Raw genomic sequence first — 24,983 nt, 5'->3', positions numbered from 1 at the left:
TTGGGTGATAAGAGACCACGACAACATCAACGTCATCATCAACACTCCACGCCCCACTCATCTTTCATAGCTCACGGCCACAACCTTCCTCATGCTTCATTCTTGTCTCAAGATTCGATCCTAAGGATCAACAAGCTTGTTCGTGGTGCGATCGAGTACTTATGTGCCTTGGTGTTTGTCATTCCAAATCTATTGGTAAGATCTTTTCAATTCCTTGTTTGTAACCATCTAAAACAGCCCCTAAAAGTCCCTTGTGAGTCTTGAAACCCCACTCGAATCCTTGATTGAAAACCTTATTCATTCTCATTGAATCTTCCTAGATTTTCAATATGAACATTCTTACTAGTACCGTGCTTAAGGATATTTGATTTGTATGTTAAGACTTATGATCTGAGACTTCTAATATAATATCTTTTAAAATAAACTTGATTACTTGAATGAAATGATCAACTAAAGGCTTTTAAACCAAATCATATACGTTTTCAAAGTTTCAACAACTTGTAATCACTAGAATATGTTTGTGATGCATGTTCATATTTGGTTAATTCAACTCTTCCCTTAGATTGTGATATTGTGTGTGTGCTACAAAGAAGGTTTAACCATAGGACTAGTGCTACATAGAACCATCCTACATCAGGCTAGCTCAAGCTTAGCTCTACAAAGTCTATAAACTTTACCAATCACCTCTTGGTGTGTGTGTGTGTGTGTGTGTGTGTGTGTGTGTGCACGCGCGCGCGCATGCGTGCGAAAAAAGGTGGAACTACAAAATCTTCCCTCTAGGGCCAAAGGAGGCCAAGTTGGTTAAAAAAAAACCATTGGTGTAATACAGTGGAGAAAGTTTCTTTAATCAAAAGGCTTTCATTAGTTTGCTAAATCCTGATTATAACATGACCTCAACTTTACATGACTTAAGGAGAACATAGATCTTCTACAAGCCCTGACAAGACAAAGGAGAAGCGCCCAACTATGCGAGGCAAATTAGTGTTAGGTTAGAGGATCTATAATCATGCCTCATTAGGCTAGCCAAACTACATGGTCTTGTTGAATAGCATGTTGACATACATTTTAGTAGCTAAATTTGATTTAAACAACAATGCTTAATCTTCATTTATATTTCAACAATTAGATTTAATTACATGACACAACTACTTATACCTTTTAATTAAAAAAGCATATTTAGTGTGCCTAGCCAATAATATTTAGATCATTAATTTCCATGCTAAAGAAATTGAATGAACCAAATCGCCTCGATTGATTGGAGGTTTGCGTGGCTTTGTAACTTTCTTCTTCTTCTTCTTTTCCATACTTAACTAGTTCTAGTTTTTACTAACCCTCTTTTTTAACAATTAGATGTGACCACCAAAACTTGACTGACTTTGTCCTTATTAGGCACCATTATTAGTCATCCAATAAACTACAATAATGTAGGACGTGTTTGAATTTTAAGGAGATTTGAATGGCTAGGATTTGGACTTCTATGTTGACGGAGACAAAGAGGGATAGGGATGTGAGATTGTTTACTTCTCTTTGAAAAAGTGTTGCCTAACAATGCTCAATCAAAACATAGAACAACTAAATTTCCAACTTAACTAAAGTTAAACTCAAGTGATTACGTTTTCGAATATGTGAAATGGCTACCAAATCTTCTTCTCCCAAAGCGATCACACCTTGGTCAAACCCGAACCCCAGCTGGCTCTCAACACGCAGGATGAAAACACACATCATATATAAACACAATTATTACAAATTCAAATTGGCAAAGACCAACCATATGCATATAAGCTAACACACGCACATTGAAAATGGCACATAATTAAGGTGAGAGAATTATGAGAGCAAATAAGAATGTTTAAAAGGATGGATGCAGGCGTGATGTGTAAGATTTTGAGTAGGGGGAGGTCAGGGATGGGCCTTCTTCCAATCTACCCAGCACAAATTAACAGCATTTGACCAAACAATGCACATGGGTCATGGGTCATGGGTTCGGGGTTGTGGGTGGGGCGTGGATTGGTCTGCCCCTGTCGCCAACCAAACCCCCATCTCATGATCGGTTTACCATTGGCCCGCACCGCCACCATTAAGGAACCATCAATTTTATAAAATTCGTACCAATCCAAATTAATATGTACTATAAAATTATATTAAATTTTATTTAAATTTACTTAAATTCAAATTCAAATTCAAATTCAAAACTCAAAATTCGTGTTCTAAAAAGTTAAAATTATGTTTGTATGAGCTTGAATGAAAATTAACATAATTTTTATATTATATTTTATGATTGTCATTAGTCATTAAAAAGCTTTATTATACGGTCCGTAATCCAATTATGCAAATGTTTTTTAATTGGTATACTCAATTATGGCATTACTTTTCAATAACTCGTAATTAACTATAGACAAATTGTTAGTAAAATATTACGTGACTTATTTAAAAAATCAATTTTTATTTGGAATATACTTTTTTGCAAAAGATAATTAACTATAATTCAAGAACTTTAGTTTTCAATTGATTATTTGGCCATCAAACTCTTCTATTAAAAGTTTATGTCTTTTGTACTCTATTTCCTTGTACAATATATTTTTATTCTCAAGAACTCAATTTTTCATTATTTCTACCTTTAAAATGATGCCTATTTTTTTCGTTTTGATTTGTTATTTAAACCCAAATTTTTAATTTTTAAATACCAAAATTGCATTTGTTTATATTAGTTATTTGTCCAATATTGCAGATACTTTCGAGAGCACAGTGTCCTTAGTTTAAGTATTTGAAAAATGATAAATATTCGAAAGTATAATTTTTATTTTCTCTTAGTCTGATAAATTTCATACTTTTAAATATTTTATTAAAAAAAATAAACATACTTTAAAAAGACAAAGCAAAATATTATTCAAAATATTTTTTTATTAACAACGTTCATAACATCCTATTTCTTTCCGACGTTAAAAAACTCAAAACCTCAAAACCCCTAATATAAATCTTCGCAAAAATCTCCTCAAGAAAACAATTTCTAAATATTTGAATGTGAACTATACCATCTCCAAAATTTATGCATTTACAGTTTTACACTCACAAGACACTGACTTTTATATATATATATATATATATATATATATATATATATATCAAGAATTGAACCTAATTCGGTCACTAGTAATACTCAATCGTCTTCTCCAGCAACTTATCGCACACAACAGGAGAAAAGTCGGTCGGCCGGGGAACGTACGGCGGCGACGCGCATCTTAGTAGGGCCCAATTAACCCCGTTGAAGAACGGATGGCGCTTCACGGCGCCAGCACCCATCACCGACCCCAGCCGCCGCGCCGGATCCTTCACCAGCAGCTGCGACATCAGATCCTTCGCCGCCGCCGGCACCGGCGGCTCCTTCGGGAATTCTAGGGCTCGAGCCAAAATGTTCGCCAGCGTTAGCTCGTTGTCGACGCCCTTAAACGGCGTCACTCCGTAAAACATCTCGAACACGAACACCCCTAGGGTCCACCAGTCGACGGCGCTGCCATGGCCCTCGCCGGAGACGATCTCCGGCGCCAGATACTCGTACGTCCCCACGAAGGACATCGACCGGACGTCGACCGGCTCCGCGACTATGTTGAGGTCGCCGGGGTCGCCCTGCTTCTTCCGCCGCCGACGCTTCTTGTGGAAGCAAGTCACGGCGGGGACGATGCAGCTGGGAATGATGCAGGATGAGGCGGCAGATGGTGGGGGTTCCGGGCGGCAGTCGCCCTCTGATGTTGGGCGGTTTTGATCAGAAACCATCTGGGCCGTTGATGTTGAACTATCGCACTTTAGGGAGAGATCAAAGTCGGTGAGCATGATGTGACCGTCGGATCTGACGAGAACGTTTTCTGGCTTTAGATCGCGGTAGATGATGCCCATCATATGGAGGTATTCTAGAGCAGCAACTACTTCGGTTGCGTAGAACCTGTTACACCCGATTAAAATTCTCTGTTAATGATAATATTTCGCTTAAAAAAACACAGCCAAAATTTTGAATAATTGATGCTGCTAAAATTTTGGAAAAAAATACAAACAATGTCTGCTACACTCAAATTTGATTCCATTCAAAAATATTTAATTCAAAATTTGACTCGGAACTCTGGTAATTTTGAAATTGCTAAAATTGAAATTGACTCGATACAAATTGAATTAGATTTGACTATAGATTAATATTAAATATATTTATGAGGTATATGTAATTTTAAATATATATTAAATGACTTAATAATGTATAAATAATAAAAATAAAAGATTCAATTAAATAGTATCACACCATATTCGTTAAACTAATTATTTTCAATTCGAATAAAATCAAGTTGTGTTGAATTACAGAGCCAATCAAATCCACAAATAATTTATCAATAAATTTAATTGTAATAAATTAAATAAAATTAAAATTATTTTAAAATTAAATATACTTTTTAATAAAATTTAAAAATATTTAATTTTGACAATAAATTTGAGAATTCAAATCAAATTTCACCTTTTAAATTGACCGCAAATAAAGTTATTAGCAATTTTAAAATTGGAGTTTCAAGTTATAAAAAAGGAATTAACTTTAAAAGAGCAAGAAGTACAATCCCGTAGGTGGTGGTCCACCGCATTACTGCGCATCACCTGCATTGCGTCCAAGTAGGCCCATGCTGCTTTGGACCAATCACCAACGGACAAATAGGACACTCCAAGTCACCCTCAATTACCAAAAACACCCTCCCAGACAACTCGCTGAAATTGCTGCCAATCTTAAATCGAAAAAACCGCAGAAATATCGAAGTTTCCACTCACGTACGGGAATAAAAAAAAACGTAACGAAAGGAAAGACTATGATACTTCGCGGCTCACAGCATCCCAGCTAAGTCAACTCAATTAACGGGGTCGATTGAAACCTTCCAAATTGACTACGATCGAGTGCGTGAGAGGCGCATTAGAGTTTGTAATGACTCGCATCCAAACATTACCGAACACGTAGATCAATCTGTGGGCCCCATAGAAAACGAACAGTGGGACCAATACTCGATGATTCATCATGACCCTTCATCACGAGGAGTAAAAGACCAATCGAGCCACATGCAAATAATGTACGAAGGAAGGGAGGAAGGGAAGGGTGATTAAGAACTGTACGCACCGTACTGTAGCGTCGTCGAAGCGTTTGTCCGGCTGGCGCTGGCGGAGGACGTGGAGGTCGCCGCCGGGGCAGAACTCCGTCAGCAGGCAGGACCACCTGGAGGAGTCCAAGGCGGCGTAGAGGATGGGAAGAAAAGGGTGGTCCAACATTTGCAGAATTTCCCTCTCGGTCCCGGCCCGCCCTTCCTTGTTCCGGCCCTCGAGCTCCTTCTTGTCCATGACCTTGGCGGCGAAGAGGCAGCCCATGCCGACGGCGTCCCGCAGCTCCGCCAGGAAGACAGTGCCGATGTCGCCGCTCCCCAGGCGTTGCACGAAGCGGAGGTCCCCGAGGCCGATGGTGCCGTTCTGGGCTTGGGTGCGGAGGACGGCGTTGCGGCGAGGGTCTCCGGAGGGGGCGTGGGGCTTGGCGCCTCCGGAGGCCACGCTGGTGGCGGTCCAAGTGGTGTCTGAGCCCCAGCTGATGCTGGTGGTGGTGGTGGTGGTAGTAGTGGTCGAGTTGAGACTGAGGCGGCGGAGGTCGTCGGCGAGATCTTCAAGTGGGGGTGACTGGGAGGTTGTGGAGGGCGGTGGAGCGGGAGGATCCATGTTTACGAATGAGAGAGGGAATTGAGAGACAGGTTTTGAAGGGCGAGAGGAGAGAGGGGGAGGGGGGCGGGGGAGTGGGGAGTGTAGGCTTGGGCCGTGAAATGAGACTTGGGCCGGGGCTGGGTCCATGGAGGGTTTGAGCCCAATGATTTTCTGGTCCACTATGGAAACGAGATATTATTCGACCAATAACAACTCAGCATTCACTCAGCATTCTTCTGTCACGCGCGCATGAGAGAGAGAGAGAGTGTGTTTTTTGGATGGTGTGGTCTGGCAATAGCAATGGAACTTTTGGGGGAACAAAATCCTAATGAGACCAAGATTTGTGCAAAAATTAAATGAAACAATGATACTGTATCATGGAGTGTTTTTTTCTTTTTCCGTCAGAGCCTCAGAAGATTTGTATTTGGAGTTGTAGCGTATTTAAATAAAACTTACTATTAAAATTTAAGATATGAAATCTATGATCACAAATACTATCTTAAAGTTTGAAACTCTAATAGACCCAAAAAAAAAAAAATGAAGGGCCAAACATATATTATTGCATTTAATTTCATTATATTTTATTCTTATATACTGTATTGTCCATAATCATGGGCCCCACATAAGTCTTTCTCCTCTCTCTTGCCTTCTTGTGGGTCCATGATTTTTAACATTTTCCTTAAACTTTGTAATTTCGTAAGAGGTAACGGATTTTTAAAAAGGAAAAAAAAATTCAAATTTTGGTATAAAACCTTATGATGCCAATTAAAAAGATGGATATATATATATATTGGTACTCTTTATTAATCTATTATGGGTAATTGTTCCTAGAAAATATCCCAATTATTAAAAGTTTTGCATCATATTTAAATTGTAAGTTCAAATGTTGAGATGGTGTGGCAAAGAATATTAGACAAGAGGAAGATTACCTCCATAATATAGTTCCAACTTAATCTAAGCCTTCGATAAAATTAAAAAAGATATATACTATCAGTGGTATGTTTATTAATATGTATGAGTCAGTGAGTTGCAATGCATTGTACATTCATGCAAGTGGCGCATGCGCTTAGATGTCTATGCTGAGGTTTAATGTAATTAATAATTTTAAATAAATTTACTTATTTGATTAAAAAACGTTCCATTACACAACTTTAAAGAATATCACTTTCACAACTAATTTCATTTAATCTCTCACTTAAATTTCTTAATTGCCACTAGGGCATCTTTATGTCTTTCCTTTTTGTGTTTGATGGTAAATTACTCCTTTCAATAATCTATCTTGTTAATGGTTTATGTCATAACACTTGTTAAAACCTCCAAAATATTTAAAAAATCACAAAATAAATTAAATTTAATGATCAATAGAAGACGACCGCCTCATTTCCTCAAGGACATCCTTATTCTTTAGATAACACAAGAAGCAATAATTTTCAATATTTTGAAAACTCAATCAGTCTCTTGTTGGGTGGTTTAGGATCTATTCAACTCTAAAAGTTAGCTCATGGGGTGAGACTTTCCCTCACACTTAGTAACTGACCACCAGCCCCTTCCACAACTTATGTGAGATAACCCTAACAATCTCCCCCTCACACATCGAGGTCTCTCCCGGCAAGGCAATCATCGGGGTCTCTCCCGACACGGCACACTAGGGAGAATGTTGGTGAATCAAGTTATGATACCAGTGTTGGGTGGTTTAGGGTCTTCTCAACCCCAAAAGTTAGCTCATGGGGTGAGACTTTCCCTTATACTTAATAACTGACCACCAGCCCCTTCCACAACCGATGTGGGATAACTCTAACATCTCTGGCCACTTTAACAGTTAAAATTAGACTCGGTCAAGACTAATTAAAATATGTAAAATTTTGATTAATAAATTTAAAAAGTGAACCTACTTGATTGATGTGCAAATTAATTTCGTTTTAAAAATTATTTGATGTCAAAATTTATAATTTTCATTGAAAAATATTATTTTCATTCAAAATAGAAGAACAGTTTTTAAATTAAATTTTTTAAAAATTTTAAAAGTGGAACAGTTGGAGCTATGCAATAAGAAAAGTCCAGAATGTATGAAAGGAAGCATTTCTTTAAAATGTAAATATAATTTTGCATCAACTTTCTTTAAAACTCGTACAAATCTAAATTCAAAACGTCAATATCATGCTCCCAAACATAGGCTCAACATTTTCTTAATTACAATCATAAATCTTCCTAAAATGCTTTTGGTTGGTTATTTGACAATAGATGGTAAAGATAAGTTATCATGTTATTGATAGAATCAATTAACTTGTTTCCTCCATGCAGTTCGAAATTATTTCTTGGGGTTAGATTGGTTCGAGTTGGATGGATTGGACAAGTCGGGCGGCTCTTTCGACAGCCTACTCTTAAGTAAACTAATAAAATGACAAATTAACCTGAATAATGAGTTCCAAGTCCCACCTCTCACAACAGCAGCAGCAGAAGCAATGAAACATACTAGATGAAATCATCAGAAGGTGATAAATTCTCGGGCAATTGATCTATAAAGGAACCCAATACATCACAGATGCAAATACTGAAGGAAGAATTCACCATGTACTTAAATGTACATGAACTTTGATAATTAATCGAAGAATTTGTATTAATAAACTCCCAATTAACTCCCAGAAACAATGAGTCAGTCCAATGTAGCAATGAAGAGCAGTCCCCTCAGAAAATACAACAACAGGATACCAGAAGTGCTGCCTCTGATCCTAAACCAGACTAAATATCTAATATTTACACTATAATGTAATGGTACATGAATATGACTGTACTACAATTTCATCTTACCCGCCCCAAAAATAATAAGAGGGAAATGAAAATATATTACACTTCAGCAGCCCGTTTTCAAATAATTACCAAACGGACTAATGAATTACCCACGAATCAGGTGAATAATTATCCCACTCCTGATAAGAATGCATTCAGATCATCTGCATTTTGCCAAACAATTATGAATTGCCAAAGACAAGAATCATACTATATAGGTTTGTTTCAAACCCTTCCGGCCACGTTGCCTTCTGGGGGTGGCGGCACTGATCATACAAGAGAAGGCATTGATCAGCTCAGAATCCTCTTCAGTTATCAGAATCTTGGCTGCACCAGGATCAGCAAGGAGGGTCTTAGCCACAAGGTATCCTGCAATTGACCAGGTCTGGAACAGGCATGCTTGTTTTCCAATGAACCTTGCTCTTTTAGTGTCATAATATTCGGGCCATTTGTCTTGTGCCAAGCGTTTCTCAGCTACCTCAACGGCTTTTGCAGCAATATCTGGTCTATTCATCTTAATGGATGCAACAGTGAGCTGCAAAATGGGTTTTCAATCTGTTAATACATTATGCTGCCTCCAGTAACTAGTCAAACGACTGTATGTTATTAGAGAAGTTATAACCATTCAAATGATGCCTTGTGATGTCCCACTGGCAGGTAAAAAGGACCTGGCAAATGTTGTACACACTTGCCAGAGAGTTTAGTCATCCAATAAAGTATATCTAAATAAAGCTCCTATATGGCACAAATAGCAAGTATACGAGTACGGTAAGCTCACTGCAGAAAAATATGAATTTGGTTATGGGGCAGAAAAACGCTTCAAGTTGTAGCACGAGGTACAAATATGAAAACATTAAGCTCCAGTCATCAAGAAGGATACTGGAATGTCTTAAGAAACAAAAGGACAGTAAACAATCTCAAAAACTACATTCATGGTGTGTGTTTCGTTTAGCAGTTCGGGAAATGTTTGGAGTTACAGCCAGTGTTCTAATAATTTAAATGTTTGGTAATCCTTAGTGGTTAACAGCTGCTAAGCTGTGCTTTTCTAAATTCCGGGGGCTTGATTATGGTCTAACTTTTGTGGTTGGCAATTGCTAAAAGCCTAAAAGATAATAAAATCCCAAAAATCAATTGTTAGCTAAAGCCCCAACTGTCGTTTTTCTTAACCATAAACTCCACCTGCAATAGCAACCACTAACCACAAACACAGATCCACAATACCAAACAAGCCCACAGTCCAAGAGTCTGTGCCTCCACTGCCAACTCCTAACAAAGGCATACACTAATAAATTATGTATGTAAACTACAGTAATATGATTAACCTGCCAGAGCAAAGTTGGCCAGGAACCCCCGTTGTGGTAAGACCATGGCCTGCATCAAACACAAACCAACAATGAGGTAAAGAAAAAAATGAAATCAAAGACTATCATGATTTACGGTGTAGAAAATTTGAAACAGTACGTGTTCTTTGGATCACAGCCTGTGATAATCTGCCACTCCTGACCTTCAAGAGCTGGATAGCAGATCTTCAAAGGCATGCCTGCGACCAAGTCTGCCCATTTGGCATCAATGAGATCCAAAATGGCATGTGACTGATCCGTCGTTGCAAGACTACTTACAACAGACCACAAGTTTCCGAGAGAGAAGAAACGAAAATCCATATGAGCTGGCTGCAAGTTTCCAATTAGATAACCTCCCTTCTTAGGCATCCATTCTACCAGCCAAGGAGATATCTGATCTGGATAAATGTTGAACTTGTTCACTGCATCATATGAATACTCTTCAGTCTTATAACGATATATTTCATTGAGTTTTCTCATATCAATCCAGTAATACTCTCTGATATGGAATGACAATGCAACCAAACGATTATTTAGTGCTCGGATAAGGTCAGCTGATCCATCCTCTGGAGCAAGCATCTCCCGTGCACAAAGTAATGCAGAATAAAATAGTGCCTGCAAGAACAGAAAATGCCACATAAAATTTATAACCAATCATCTTAGTTGCAGACAAGGAGACTGAAAACAAGGGAAAATGTATATTAGATGATGTAATTACGTCGCCAGTGAGATAACCAAATTGTTTTGCATTTTAGACGCATGACTGCAGGTACAGGATCTGGTATAGTGGCATAAACTTCACCGTAATTTGCCAAGGAAGCTATTTGTTCACACAAATCTTCCATATTTTTTTACCACAATCTTTCACCGAAGATTACCAATTTGATGATCTCTTTTACACAATATTTGAAAGACATTTACTCTGCATGGTGTCACGGTCTGACTATTTTCACACCGTTGTGAAGGGGCCGTGCGGCGCTAGCTAAAGCACTCTTGCTTAACTAGTCAGCCTATCGTTTACCAACATTCATCCACAAAGCACTTTCATTAACATTCATTCAGATAGCAGCGGAAATAGTAATCAATTCATGAAAGCCATGGCAACCAAGCAGTAAACATTGAAGCAAACGTAATTCATTAACAAATCCTCCGTTGACATGTTGTACTTAGCAAGGGAGGCAAGTCGGCTAAGCACGTTGACAATTGCTAGTGAGTTTTACAATGATTGATGAACACTCACCCTCCCCTAAAGAGGTTTTTATGTAATTATCATCCTGGCACTAGGAAACATCAAAGTGACCGAGGAGTCATACTGCCTTATTTGGCTTACAAAGACTCTACTAGCAGAAATTAACCCTACACTAGTATTTACATGATGGAAACCCATCCCAAGCACACGAGATAAGCGGTCACAAGCAAGCATAATGCCCTGAACAAGCTTAGCTCGTGACATATGGCATGTTGAACATACAACAACAACAAAACCACGCCTTATTCCCACTAAGTGGGGTCGGCTATATGAATCATTTTCTGCCAATTTATGCAATTATGAACCATTTCTTTTGATAGATTCAAGAATATTAAATCCTTACTCACTATCTCCTCCCAAATTATTTTAGGTCTACCCCCTACCGCTTCTACTGTCCCCCACAGTAATTAAGTCACTCTTCCTCACAGGTGCACTATAAGGCCTACGTAGCAAGTATCCATACCATCTGAGTCGTCCCTCCCTTATCTTATCTTCTATAAGAGCTACACCTAACTTACCACGAATATGTTCATTCCTTAATTTATCTTTCAATGTTATACCATTCATCCATCTAAGCATCCTCATCTCGGCAACTTTTACTTTTTGGATATTACGTTTTTTCGTCGCCCAACATTCCGATCCATATAGCATAGCTGGTCTTATAACTGTCCTATAAAACTTTCCTTTCAATTTTAAGGGTATTCTACGATCACATAGCACACTTGAAACACTTCTCCATTTTACCCAACCTACTTTAACTCTATGCATTACATCATCTTCAATTTCTCCTTCAACTTGCATAATAGATCCAAGGTATTGAAATCTACAAGTGCTATTTATTTCTTCATCATCAAGTTTAACTTTGTCTCCAATATTCCTCCTATCATTACTAAAATTACATTTCATATTTTCAGTTTTATTTCTACTTATCTTAAAGTCTCTAAATTCCAAAACTTATCTCCATAATTCTAACTCAACCTATACTCCATCCCTAGTTTCGTCAATTAATATAATATCATCTGCAAATAACATATACCATGGAACCTCCTTTTGAATACTCTTAGTCAATTGGTCCATCACTAAAGCAAAAAGATAAGGACTCAAAGCAGATCCTTGATGTACACCTATGGTAATTGGAAATTCTCTAGTTTTTCCATCTCTAGTCCTTACACTAGTCATTACTCCATCGTACATATCCTTAATGACATCAGTATACCTACAACATACACCCTTTTTTTCTAAAACCCACCATAGAACTTCCCTAGGTATCCTATCATATGCTTTCTTAAGATCAATAAATATCATATGCAAGTCCCTCTTCTTTTCCCTAAACTTTTCCATTAATCTTCTTAAAAGATAAATAGCGTCTGTGGTAGATCTCCCAGGTATAAAACCAAATTGATTTTCTGAGATCTTCGTTTCTAACCTTAATCTTTGTTCAACTACTCTTTCCCATAATTTCATCGTATGACTCATAAGTTTAATTCCACGATAGTTATTACAATTTTGAATATCTCCTTTATTTTTGTATATAGGTATTAAAGTGCTTTTCCTCCATTCATCTGGCATTTTCTTAGTTTTTACAATCGTATTAAATAAATTAGTTAATCATATAATTCCATTATCACTCAAGCATTTCCAAACTTCAATTGGGATGTTATCTAGTCCCATAGCTTTCCCGTTTTTCATCTTTTTTAGTGCAAACTTAACTTCGTTAACTCTAATTTTGCGAATAAATCTTATATTTTTAGTCTTTTCCTCATTTGAAAATTCTAAGTTTAAGCCCTCTATTTGGTTTTCGTTAAACAACTTACTAAAATAACTTCGCCATCTTTCTTTAATATCTTCATCCTTAACCAAGACAATATCATCCTCACTTTTTATACATTTTACATTTCCTAAGTCCTTACTCTTCCTTTCTCTAGCTTTAGCAAGTTTAAATATATCTTTTTCCCCTTCTTTTGTACCTAATATATCATACAAACTATTAAATGATCTATATTTAGCTTCACTAACGGCCCTGCCTAAATCATCTTCACCAACAACTCAACGATAATTAAATGGACAGAAGTCCTAACTCCTTCCTAAGGAAATGGTTTCTTCATTATTTGCAAGTAGCTATCTTGGAATGCTTGTAATTAAAGCAAATAAAAATTGGCAAACTTGCAACTGAACTATGGTCATTACAGTCTTTATACAGCCCATACATTTCCAAAGCAGTCAGTCAGAGATCAGTTTGAAATTTGAACAATTAAGGTTTAAGCATGTTACACAGTCAGTCATATCATAATCTAATCCATGTTAGACTTACAGTCAGCCCTCTAATAAATAATATTGAATTAATTTAGTAATCTCACATAATTAATAAAGTTTGAAGAAATCAACTGCTTCTGCAATGGACAACTAATGGTTCTATTATTTAATTATCTGGAAGAAATCCTTGTGTTATTTACCATGAGAAAATATAAAAGTATTTAGTAATTTGAATATGATTTCAAACATGGTGAAGAACTGCTTACAGTTGTAGAAAGAATTGAGGTTGAAGGGTGTTGAGAAAATAATACATGTATTTAAGAAAATTTGAATACAAGTGATTGATAGGGCATGACAGTAATGTAAGCAATAAGGAAACTAAACATGAACAAGTTTCTCCATCTCTTATTTAAAAAAAAATATGAATTTTTAATTCATAAGTTACAAACAATTTTTTATTCTAAAAAATAAAGATATTCTTGAAAAATGTGTCTGTGTCTATTGAATAAAAAGATTTTTCATTTAAGGAACTGCAATGCTAATTAATAATTATAATCATGATAGCTTATAACAATTAAATAAATCTATCAATCAACAAATTCTGTTTCCTCCATGATTATTAGTTATTAAAGATTTAACTATAGTTGAAATTTCTAATCACAGCAATTCAGGAAAGACAAAGGCTGCCAATCTATTTTGGAAAGAAAAAGTAAACCCAAAAAACAGTGCAAAACTGAGGATTTTAGTCCATTCAAATACATAGGATAACAAAGTGGCAGAATAGTGGAAGATGACTCTTTTAATTTCGTCAAGACAACTTTTTTCTGCTTCTCCTGAAGGACATAGAAGGTTGGATTACAAAAGTCAATAGATACATCAGTTGAAAAAATGAATGCTCAGCATGAGGACCTACTGGCTGATGCAAGCAAGTTATAGAGGCTACTGGGCATTCTAAATTATCACTCAGACAACTAAAGGTAGTCCAGGTTGTGGGTTATCATATGGAATACATTTCCAGGATCTTACAGTATGTGAAGTCCTCTATACTACAAATGGTTAGCTGTTTTCCAACTGTTGTCAAGCTTCAGTCAGGAGGCATATGCCAAACATAAACAGACCCATAGTTACCAGAAAATGCTAATACCCCAGCAAACCACAAAGTGGTATAAATGTTTCAAAACATGGTACATTCTCGTTTTGTAATGTTAAATGTGATGATTTAAATTTCTAATTCAATATTTTTAACAAACATATTTTTTATTACTTAAAAGTGGAGAATTATTGCATCATAATTCTATTTTCAGTCATTATTAATATTAAAAAATCTCTTTTAGAGTTAAAAACACCTGAAACATCCTCTCCAAAATATACAAGTGTCATTAAATATCTTTCACCAAAATACATATATAGGTACACCCCTAATGGCTCATACCAAGATCCTGCTCCCGCCGTACATTCCGCATTCTAGGTAACACTGACAGACCAGATGCTCATACGTCTTAATGTGACCATTGAACAATATTTACTGTAAATTTCATATTTGGATAAAAACACCAACACTGGTTAAATCCAGCGAAGAGACAAAGGAAGGGTGTACGTGCTCAGGGAATGAATTTTTTTTTTTTTTTGGCGATAAGAAAGGATTGTGAGTTAAGAATGGATATTAAAAATTAATCATGACTTGAAATACTTTTGTCAACATTAAGAATGGATATTTTAATGTTTATTTCACATTTATTGTTATGACAAAGCCACAAAAAGCATAGCCTATTTCCAAGATCAATATGATCAAACTGGACATGGTTGAGCACTATTTCTAAAAATTGAAACTGATAGGAAACCAACCCATCTAGCTGAGGCAAGAATGTATATTATGCCATTCATTTTTCATTTTTGCCAATCTAAAAAAGGATTTTGACTTCAGGTGCACAAGAAATATTCTTGCAGTACTACATAAATCAAACAGGACACAAGCCCCCAAGCCAAGCCCAAGCCTCAGTCTCTCAGAATTCTTACTGAACACTTGGTACATAGCAATGGAATGGAATTGAGGACAATGGAATCAAATTTATCACTTGATTTTGTCATGCTTTTCATTCAAATTTTTATTTCATTCCTTTCCTACCAAATTCCATAAAGCAAACCCAAACATGACGTTAGTGTCATAGTTGAACGAGGGAAAGCTTCACTACGCTTGGGATTGTTAATAGCTCACTGTCCACCTTGGTCTCTCAATCGCTAGGAATTTCCAAGCACATAGATTAAACCTTTGGATACAGAAAACTAAAAAGTATGAAATGAAAAATTTAACCTCTACATTATTACATAGATTAAACCTTCGAGGACAAAAAGGTATACATGCATGCATAGATTAAACTTTCAGAGACAAAAGGCTATACATGCATAGATTAAACCTTCAGAGACAAAACGGTATACATGCATGAAGACAAAATACTCACATGCATGTCTAAAGCCATATACATGTGCACAGGCATTTGTTACTAAAGAAAATGATAATTATGTTTTTGTTTAAGCATGAAAGATAATATAAAATTTCAAACTCTGCACATACTGCAGGGTACTAACTAGTTTCTTCGAAAAATATATAAACTGCCATAATAAATTCTAACAAATTATTGACAACAGATGAGAAATTGACAGACCACAAGAATGTTTAAACTATTTCCCTAAAAGAATAAAGGATCATTTTTATTGCATTTATTTGCAGCTGCACATATCCTTCACATGCAAAGCTGGCATGATCAAAGTATAGGAAACCCCCACTTCTGCAAGTGACTCGAAGAAAACAAAATTTTGGAGAGTGAAATGAGAATTTTACCTGGATCTCCAAAGGGTGGCCATGGATTCCCATGCGACGATCTATCATACAAGAACCATCCGTCACCAACAATGTTGGGAACATATCGAACCCATCAGCAAGACATAACCTCAGTATCATTTTAATTCCAGTTTGTACATCAATTCTCTCTTGAACTGAGAGATCTCCAGATGATTTTCCATAAGCACGTAACAATATAATCCACCATAATCCTGAAATTGACATTATAAGATGAATAAAAACTCAATAATGCATAGTCTACCCCTATAAGAGTACAAGAAGACCTGTAGATGAAATTATTTTATTTACCAGAATCAACTGGTGCAACACGACCAATTGCTGCCTCTCCAAAGTCAGGATCCAATACCTCTTCAGTTGCAGAATCATCACCATCTAGAGGAACTGTTCGTACCTTGAAACTTGCAGGCATCAAACCTTGACCCGGACTGTGACAGTCCATTGTTTTCTCCCAGCTCTGCAGAATAATGAGTCATATATACTAAAATGATGAAAGGTAACTTCAAAAGTGGCCAAATCAAGAGGCGTTAAACTAACCATCTTCTATCACTCACTGCTGTCAAACCCACAGATGTAACCAATGGTCATATATGCAGAATTTGAATTTGCTTACATATGCACATCACACAAGAACCAACATTCAAATTTTTGCACGCATGGTAGCCAATGCCAAATTGTAATCACACATAGAATTGCATGCAGTAAGGATGCCATTTGCACAACAGATCCCTTTATGCATATTCCTGATAGCATCCCTAGACATGTGTTACATTCCCAACAACAGCATGTGCAACCATTTTTAGCGGATGAAGCGTGCAGTCATAATATGTACATGCAACATTGCAACCAAACATGAACAAAAAGGACTTAAAAGCAACCTATCATCTTAAATCTAGAAAACAATAATCTTCAAGATTTATAAGAGATTTCTTTAACAAATTTTCAAATAAATCTCAATCATAAACAATCAACTAAATGGTGAAAAGAGTAGTACTTATCCCTCTATCACCATTTCAACTGAAAAATATAGAGAATGTTCTTGGCAAGGTGAAAAATCCAAAAAAGAGACTAAAAAATCACCTAAATTATCACAGGAATCATTAGATTTGCAAATTAATTTAATCATGACAGATAAAATGGATAAGAAAAGCAATGGTTTTACCATTAATGGCCAGAATAATTGGAACTAGTAGATTACCTGCAGCTGAAGTGTATGAAGAATAAAGTTCCGAACAATATCATACTCTCCCTTCAATAGGAAAGCTATACCAGAAGGTATAAAGTCACGGATAAAGACCTGATCGTAATTCAGAACATTGGAACTAGTTGGATCCTTTGCAGCAATAGTTCCAATAGGACTTCCACAATAATAAACCATAGATTCCCGCAGTAGTTGCCATGCTTCATCCTCAATGTAGTCCACACTCGCCTTGTTAAACAAATCCTTAACTGTTCCAACTGCACCATTGGATGTTAAACCCTCATTTCCTGGTTTCAATTCTTGAACTTCCCTAAAGTCCAGTACATTTGGTGTGTCCGCCACACCATTAGTGGGTATTAACTCTTTTGCCCTATCCATAAACCAGGTTCCATTTCCATCATCTGCAGTAATCCCACCAACACTTTCAGCCTGTTGACACTTGCAACTCAGAAGCTGTGATCTGTCAATCGCTCCATATTTATATGAACCACAGCCTATCCCTTGAAACCAATAAATCCCTGTATGACTTTGTAGCATTCTCGAACAGATGAACAACTGCCTAAACCTTGATCCCCTTTTCTGCATACAATTTACGCGCGACTTCAAAGGAAATGCTGAGTGCGAGTTATGAAAACATGAACCAGAATAAAAGGCGTGTGGTACAGTCCCAGATAAAACTTGAACTGCTTCAGAAGGGCCCATTGACATAATATTTGTTAAGTGTGCTGACTCTTAAGAGAGACAATATCCTTAATCTTAAAGAAAATCTAAACCTTCACGTTATGATGAAGTACCTATTTAGGAACCCCAAAAGCAGAAGAAATAAATTAATAAATGAAGTTTATCAAATAAATGGTAAAAATCTGGACAAATAAGACTCAATAGACTGACAAGAGTCAGTACCGCAAGACCTCAACTGTCTAGTGGGGGAAAAATGATTGCTGCATTAGCTCTCTTTCATTGCCAAGAGAGATTGAAAGATAAAGGGGAAATAGAAATCTTATGTTCTATAAAAAGAAAACTCAGCTAAATATTTCTTTACTTTGAGCCTAATAATTAGAACTCTCTGCTTTGATTCAAAAATTTCAGTTTCTTGTCTGAACACATTTTCTCAGCAGCCAAAAGAATTCATGATCTTAGCTCACTCAAGCTCTTTTGCAAGATAAAGATTAATCTATAAAGATGAATTCAAGCAGTGAAACTTAGCATGCAAATGGAGAACCATAGAAAAAAAGCAATCCATCAATTAGAATAAATCATAAGCACATACATACAAACGCACCTATATCAAAGATCTGCAAAAATGCATCATTATGCCAAATGGAGTCCTCTCCTTCTTTCTAATTATACTAACAGGGGACAAACCAATGCCAACAGAACAATCAAAACCAACCAAATCAAATACCAATTCAATGAAATTCAAACAAACATAGAAATTGATTTCATCGTTGAGCTCTCCCCTCGAATTCCACTACCCATAACAATCATAGTCGTTAAACATGAAAATGCATCAGAGCCCACACCCATAAAATTTTTATAGAAAAAATTAACAAATTTCAATCATTTCTCGAATTAGAGAAGGGTAAACCTGAAACTCGAGAACCCAGAAAACAAAATTACCAGAATAAGGTGAGAAAATGAGAGGCGGAGAAGAAAGAAGTGCTTGCCTTGTATTGAAGAATGAACGGGAATCAGCGGCTCGTTCTCAAAAGAAAAATTTGTCGAGCTCCAAACAGAAGGAAAGACACAGCGGCAATCGGCGACTTATACAAACGGATGTGGGCGTTGGAAACGTAGACGAGTGGTATACATCACAAGAACGCCCCCCAAGTTGCCTGCGTCTGCTTTCGCTTCCATACACATATCTTCCCATTATTTCTATTCCCTCTACTCTCTACCAACCATGTGCACAATTTCCTCGTGCGCTGGTTTTTTCAAAAAAAAAATTAAAAGGTTGAGAAATCATAAGAATTGAAAATAAAATGAAATAATTTTTTTAAACAATTTAAATAAGTTGGATCACCTTTTCAGCTTTTTACATTTGTTTATGAGTTAAAATTTTATTTAAAAGTATTAATTTTTCTATTTACATTGAAAGCTAGACCACATATAAAAATTTAACAAATGAATTATTTTCTTTATAAATATCTACATAAAAATTTTCCTATTCTTAAAATTTCATAACTAATCAAATGAATTGGGTCAATTCTTTTAATAATTTTTACAAAGCAACAAAACTACATTAATAGTCGTCAAATTTATCATTTTAAAAACTTTTAACCACACCCATTTCATTTAATTCATAAAAAATGATAAAAAAAAATTCTCCATATCCGTAGTTTTGATTTTTTTTTTTTTTTTGAAACATCAAATATGCATTTTAAATCATTTTCCTAAAAAAGAAAAATGTTAAATCATTACATTGTAATAATCAAATCTTTGTTTGACTCTATAAAATCAAGACACAATCATACACGCATCCATTATTATCTAATTAATAATATGTACTTTTTTAAAACATCATAATTATCATCATCACATGCATGGTGATCATCTCATTCAAATTTAAATGTTAATGCTACTAATAGATTCATACAAGTCAACAAAATTAAGATCGTGCTCGTTAAGAGGTGTATTCTTCAGTGACAGCTATTGAGGTAAGATAAATTATCGCCACGACTTCCTTTCTTCCACAGTTCGCTCATAACAGTGCCTCATTTTGTCTGTTCAAATAGTTGGGCTCTACTTTCCATGATAAGCATTAGACTATTTTCTTTGACTATTATTTACTTATGTATATATAGTGGAGGGAGAAGGCAAACTATGAGATATGAGAAGTTGCAAAGGTTGGGAGAAGAATTATTTAGAGAAGAGGAAATTATAAGAAATGAAAATGTCGGGAAAACAGTTGTTTGGATAAGGGTAACAAAGGATGGATGTATTTGTGTTTTTAGGAGTAGTATAATTTTTTTTTAATATTATTTTAATTATATCAGCTGCTTTTTAATATGTGAGAGTAATCTAAAATATCGTAACACCAAATTTAAGAAGCAGGAATGATCAAGGTTAGCTTTAGAAAATTTTCAATTAGGCTTTTTATATCATGTAATTTAAAAAAAAAAACTTTATATCATGTAATTTAAAAAAAAATTTAATATAAGTAATTTTTTATAAAGAATGATGAATTTGGATTGCAGAAATTAAAAATATTTTTTTTTAATATAATCAAAGTGCATGCTATTAATCAAAATGAACCAATCACATTGAGTCAATCTTAATACATATATATATATATATATATATATATATATATAGAAGAATTTTTAATTTTAATTTGATTTGTTGTCATCTGCAATCGGTTTTAATTATGTAGAATTTTGATTGAAAAAAAATTAAAAGTATATTAAAATGCTTATCCGTTTTGATGTTATCAGCAAAAAAATTAATTGCAATTAATTCAGATTTTGAAATTCTCAATTCTTTTTTTACTTTTAAGTAAAAAAAAAATGAATGAGACTCAAATCATTCCCACCCCTATATTATATTTTATAATGCATACAAATTAGGACAAAAATTCATAGCCCTTCAATCAAATTATTCTATGTACATTTGGATAAAAATAATATTAAATTATATTAAATTTTTTTTATAAATCTATACTGTTGAGATATGGATCAAATAAATAAGATGCACAGCGGAATAAATACAATAAGTAAATGAAATATAACCAAAACAAAAACAACGACAAGATTTACATGGTTCCTCAAAGCCTACATCCATGCAAGTAATGACATACAAATTTAATTATAAAAATCACAAAGTGCACAATACACTTCTCAAATGATCACACTATCTTTCAATATATACCCAGAATGACATATATAATAGTCTCACGAAGGTTTCCCTCCGATTACCCAACCACCCCCAATGTTCAAATTCAAAATTCAAAAAAAACTACTCACAGCCCAAAACTTCTCGTTGACGAGAATAGGGGATTCGTCGATGAGACCAAGAAGAACACTCGTCCACGAATCATTCCACTCATCAACGATCCCATTTTTCTACTCTCGGTATCTCAGAAACTCTAAACTTTTGGGCCTCTCGGGATTTTCTCGTCGACAAGCACAGGACACTCGTCGACGAGTCCTTGCTGTCTCCTCGTTGACGATCATAGGGCACTCGTTGACAAACCCCTATTGTGCTGCCCCTTCATGTTTTCTTTTTTTCTTTGTTTATGAAACCCAAAGTATAAGAATCACACCTCAAACAACAATCTCCACCTTAACGATTATACATCCCTTTGGAGAATCCCGAAAAACATGTCTAACTGCTCCACCTTGAAGTTGAAATGCTTGGTTGGATATGTCTCCTTTCTATCACTTGGAGACATGAAGTAAGTCCAAGCAATGCTTAAACTTCTCAGACGTAACTGATTTCATCAGAATATCCACTTCATTTTCAAACGTGTGAACTTTCTCCAACACAAGCTCACCCGAAGCAATCAATTCCCAAAACTTGTGAAACCTCACATCAATGTGCTTGGTTCTAGCATGGCATATCTGATTTTACACCAAGTAAAAGGCACTCTGACTATCACAATGCAGCACCACTCCATCTTACTGTAACTCCAGCTCTCTAACTAAATCAGTAAGCCATAAGACTTCCTTTGCAGTTTCGGCAACTACCATATATTGTGCCGCAGTCGTGGATAATGCTACTAGAGACTGTACCATGGATCTCCAACACATCGGTCCTCCTACAAGAGTAAACACATATCCCGTTATAAACCTTCTGTCATTCATATCTCCAGCATAATCAGCATTAACAAACCCCATAACTGAAGGACAATCATGTTGCTTGCCAAACATGATGTCATATCCCGATGTACCTCGTAAGTATCTAAGTATTCATTTGATGACTTCTCAATGCTACCTTCCTGGATTAGAAAAAAAACTTACTTACCACGCTCACCGCATAAGCCAAATCTGGCCTTGTACACACCATGGCATACATCAAACTCCTCACAACACTAGCATAGGAGACCTTTGACGTGTCCCAGATTTCCTCATTTGTACTTGGACAATCTGCAGTAGATAACTTGAAATGATTCGTCAGAGGTGTACACACCAATCTTGCATCAACCATGCTAAACCTCTCGAATACCTTATGTATATAACCACCCTGAGATAACCATAACCCCTTGCAGTTTTGTCACAGCGAATCTCCATCCAAAGTATTTTCTTGGCTAAGTCAAGATTCTTCATGTCAAATTTCTTATACAATAAATCCTTTAACTAATTCACCTCAATTAAATTCTTTGCAGCAATCAATATGTCATCAACGTACAATAACAAGAAAATAAGATAACCATCCTCAAGCTTGTTCACATATACGCAGTAGTCATATTCACACCTTTTGTAGCTAATCTTGATCATATAAGAATCAAACCATTTATACCATTACCTTGGAGACTGTTTCAGCCCATAAAGAGATTTCTTCAACCTGCAAAAATTTTCTTTTCCCGGTTCAATAAATCCCTCCGGCTATACCATACAGATTTGTTCCTCTAAGTCACTGTGAAGAAACATCGTCTTTATGTCCATTTGTTCCAAATGAAGATCATAATGGGCTACCAACCCCAACACAATTCTGATAGAAGTATGTTGGACCACTGGAGAAAAAATTTCATCATAATCTATCCCCTTCTTCTATGAGTATCATTTTGCTACCAACCGTGTCTTAAATTTCTCTCTTTCCTTTTTTCTGAAATTGCCTCCTTCCTATATACCCATTTGCAACCTATCAGTCTCTTCCCATCTAGAAGCTCCACCAAATCTCAAGTTTGGTTCTTATATAGAGATTTCATCTCCTTAGTCATTGCACCCATCTACCTATCTTTCTCTTGGCCGTGCACTGCCTCTTGAAAAGTAGTTAGATCTTTGCAACTAGTAAAGAAAGCATAAGATACTAACTCTTCAAATTCATACCTTGGTGGAGGCTTAATAGTGCGTTTGGATCTCCATATAGGAATATCATCGACTTGCTGGTTTCCCGAGCTAGAACTCCTTGCAACCATAGGACCATGATCATTTTCGTTACTCTGAACTTCCAACTCCACCTGCACAACATGTTCATCACTACCCCAGCTTTCTGGCTTCATCATAGTCTTTTCATCAAAGACTACATCCTTGTTGATCACCACCTTATTTGCCATTGGGTCTCATAGCTTGTAACCCTTCACACCCTCTGGATATCCCAAAAAGATACAACAACTTGACTTTGGGTCAAGATTAGACCTCTCATCACTAGATACGTGAACATTGGTTGGACACCCAAATACCTTCAATTTAGAGTAGTTTACTGCATTTTCCGTCCAAACCTCTTCTGCCACTCTACCCTCTAATGACGCACTTGGTGATCGGTTTATCAGAAAATTAGTCATATTTACTGCCTCAACCCAGAAGTTCTTCGGTAGCTCTGCATTTAATCTGAGACATCGGGCCCTTTCATTAAGAGTCCAATTAATCCGTTCTACCACACCATTTTGCTGAGGTGTCTGACGAACTGTAAAGTGTCTCTTGACACCTTACTCCGCACAAAACTCCATAAACCGAGAATCAACGTACTCGATCCCATTATCCTACTTTAAGTATTTGATTGTCCTCCCTTTCAGGTTTTCCACTTCAACCTTCCAAATCTTAAACTTGACAAACGTACTTGATTTGTGATGTATGAAGTAAACTCAGACCTTCCATGAGTAATCATCAATGAAACTCACATAATACACATGTCCACCCTTTGATGCAACTCTAAGCGGATCCCAAACATCTGAATGCACTTAATCAAGAATACCCTTTGTCTTGTGTTTAGCTTATCTAAACTTGGCCCTGTTCTATTTTTCAAGAGCACAAATCCTGCAAAATTCCAGCTGACATGATTTCAACCCCTTCAAAAGTTTCCTCTTGTGCAGTTCTTTCATGTCATGTTTCCCCATATGCATAATGTAAAGACCCAAAAATATAAAAGGATTAAAATAATTTGAAAAAAAAATAAATAAAAGAACAGATAAATAAATAAAAGGAATGGCGTGGGAAAAAGAAGAAAAAAAATTAAAAATTAAAGAAATTAAATTAAATTAAGATTAATTAAATAATTAAATATTTTTACATTAGATTTTAAAAAAATAATAATTAAAATAATATATATATATATATATATATATATATATATATATATGTAAAGTTAAGTTATTTGACAAAAAGAAGATAAGAAGAGAAGAAAGAAAAAAGAAGGAAGAAGAAGAAGAAGTCTGCAGAAGGATCAGAGGCGCAGACACGGCGCCCCCCCCCCCCCTGAATATATTTCCTGCGTCTAACCACCTCCATTCTCGTCTCTCCTTCTCTCTCAATTTCTTGGCGAGTTTGCAATGGATCGGGAAACGGAAGGTGCCGTTGGAATCATGATTCCGCTGCTGACATTTCTACTTGAGCAGATTTTTCATGGGAACAGTTTAGGTACTGCTCCTGGGGAAAGGTAATTTTTCTCCATTTTCTTAATTTCGCCGTTAATATGTGGTTAAATCGACGAACAGAC

General features: G+C 36.0%; 2 protein-coding genes across 5 annotated transcripts; both read right to left on the bottom strand.

The window, feature by feature from the left end:
• Positions 1-2,883: 2,883 nt before the first annotated feature.
• Positions 2,884-5,748, bottom strand: LOC131166934 (serine/threonine-protein kinase D6PKL1-like). Its single transcript, XM_058125582.1, has 2 exons — positions 5,138-5,748; positions 2,884-3,937 (listed from the first exon to the last, which is right to left on the bottom strand). Exons 1-2 carry the CDS (start codon positions 5,719-5,721, stop codon positions 3,148-3,150), a joined length of 1,374 nt encoding a protein of 457 aa, XP_057981565.1. The 5' UTR covers positions 5,722-5,748; the 3' UTR covers positions 2,884-3,147.
• A 2,546-nt stretch (positions 5,749-8,294) lies between these two features.
• On the bottom strand, positions 8,295-19,323 carry LOC131166038 (neutral/alkaline invertase 3, chloroplastic-like). 4 transcript variants are annotated; one of them, XM_058124259.1, is made up of 7 exons: positions 19,058-19,323; positions 17,388-18,184; positions 16,481-16,646; positions 16,172-16,383; positions 9,952-10,445; positions 9,813-9,861; positions 8,295-9,025 (listed from the first exon to the last, which is right to left on the bottom strand). In XM_058124259.1, the coding sequence occupies exons 2-7, from the start codon at positions 18,096-18,098 to the stop codon at positions 8,696-8,698; spliced, it is 1,962 nt and encodes a 653-aa protein (XP_057980242.1). In that variant the 5' UTR covers positions 18,099-18,184; positions 19,058-19,323; the 3' UTR covers positions 8,295-8,695. The 4 variants fall into 4 exon arrangements, with proteins under 4 accessions (XP_057980242.1, XP_057980245.1, XP_057980244.1 ...); XM_058124262.1 differs by having other exon boundaries at positions 18,673-19,254; XM_058124261.1 differs by having other exon boundaries at positions 19,011-19,254.
• Positions 19,324-24,983: the final 5,660 nt, after the last annotated feature.

Source organism: Malania oleifera, chromosome 10 (genome assembly GCF_029873635.1).
Source record: "Malania oleifera isolate guangnan ecotype guangnan chromosome 10, ASM2987363v1, whole genome shotgun sequence".
In the NCBI taxonomy this organism is placed as follows: Eukaryota; Viridiplantae; Streptophyta; class Magnoliopsida; order Santalales; family Ximeniaceae; genus Malania; species Malania oleifera.
This window is presented reverse-complemented; position numbering and strand designations above follow the sequence as displayed.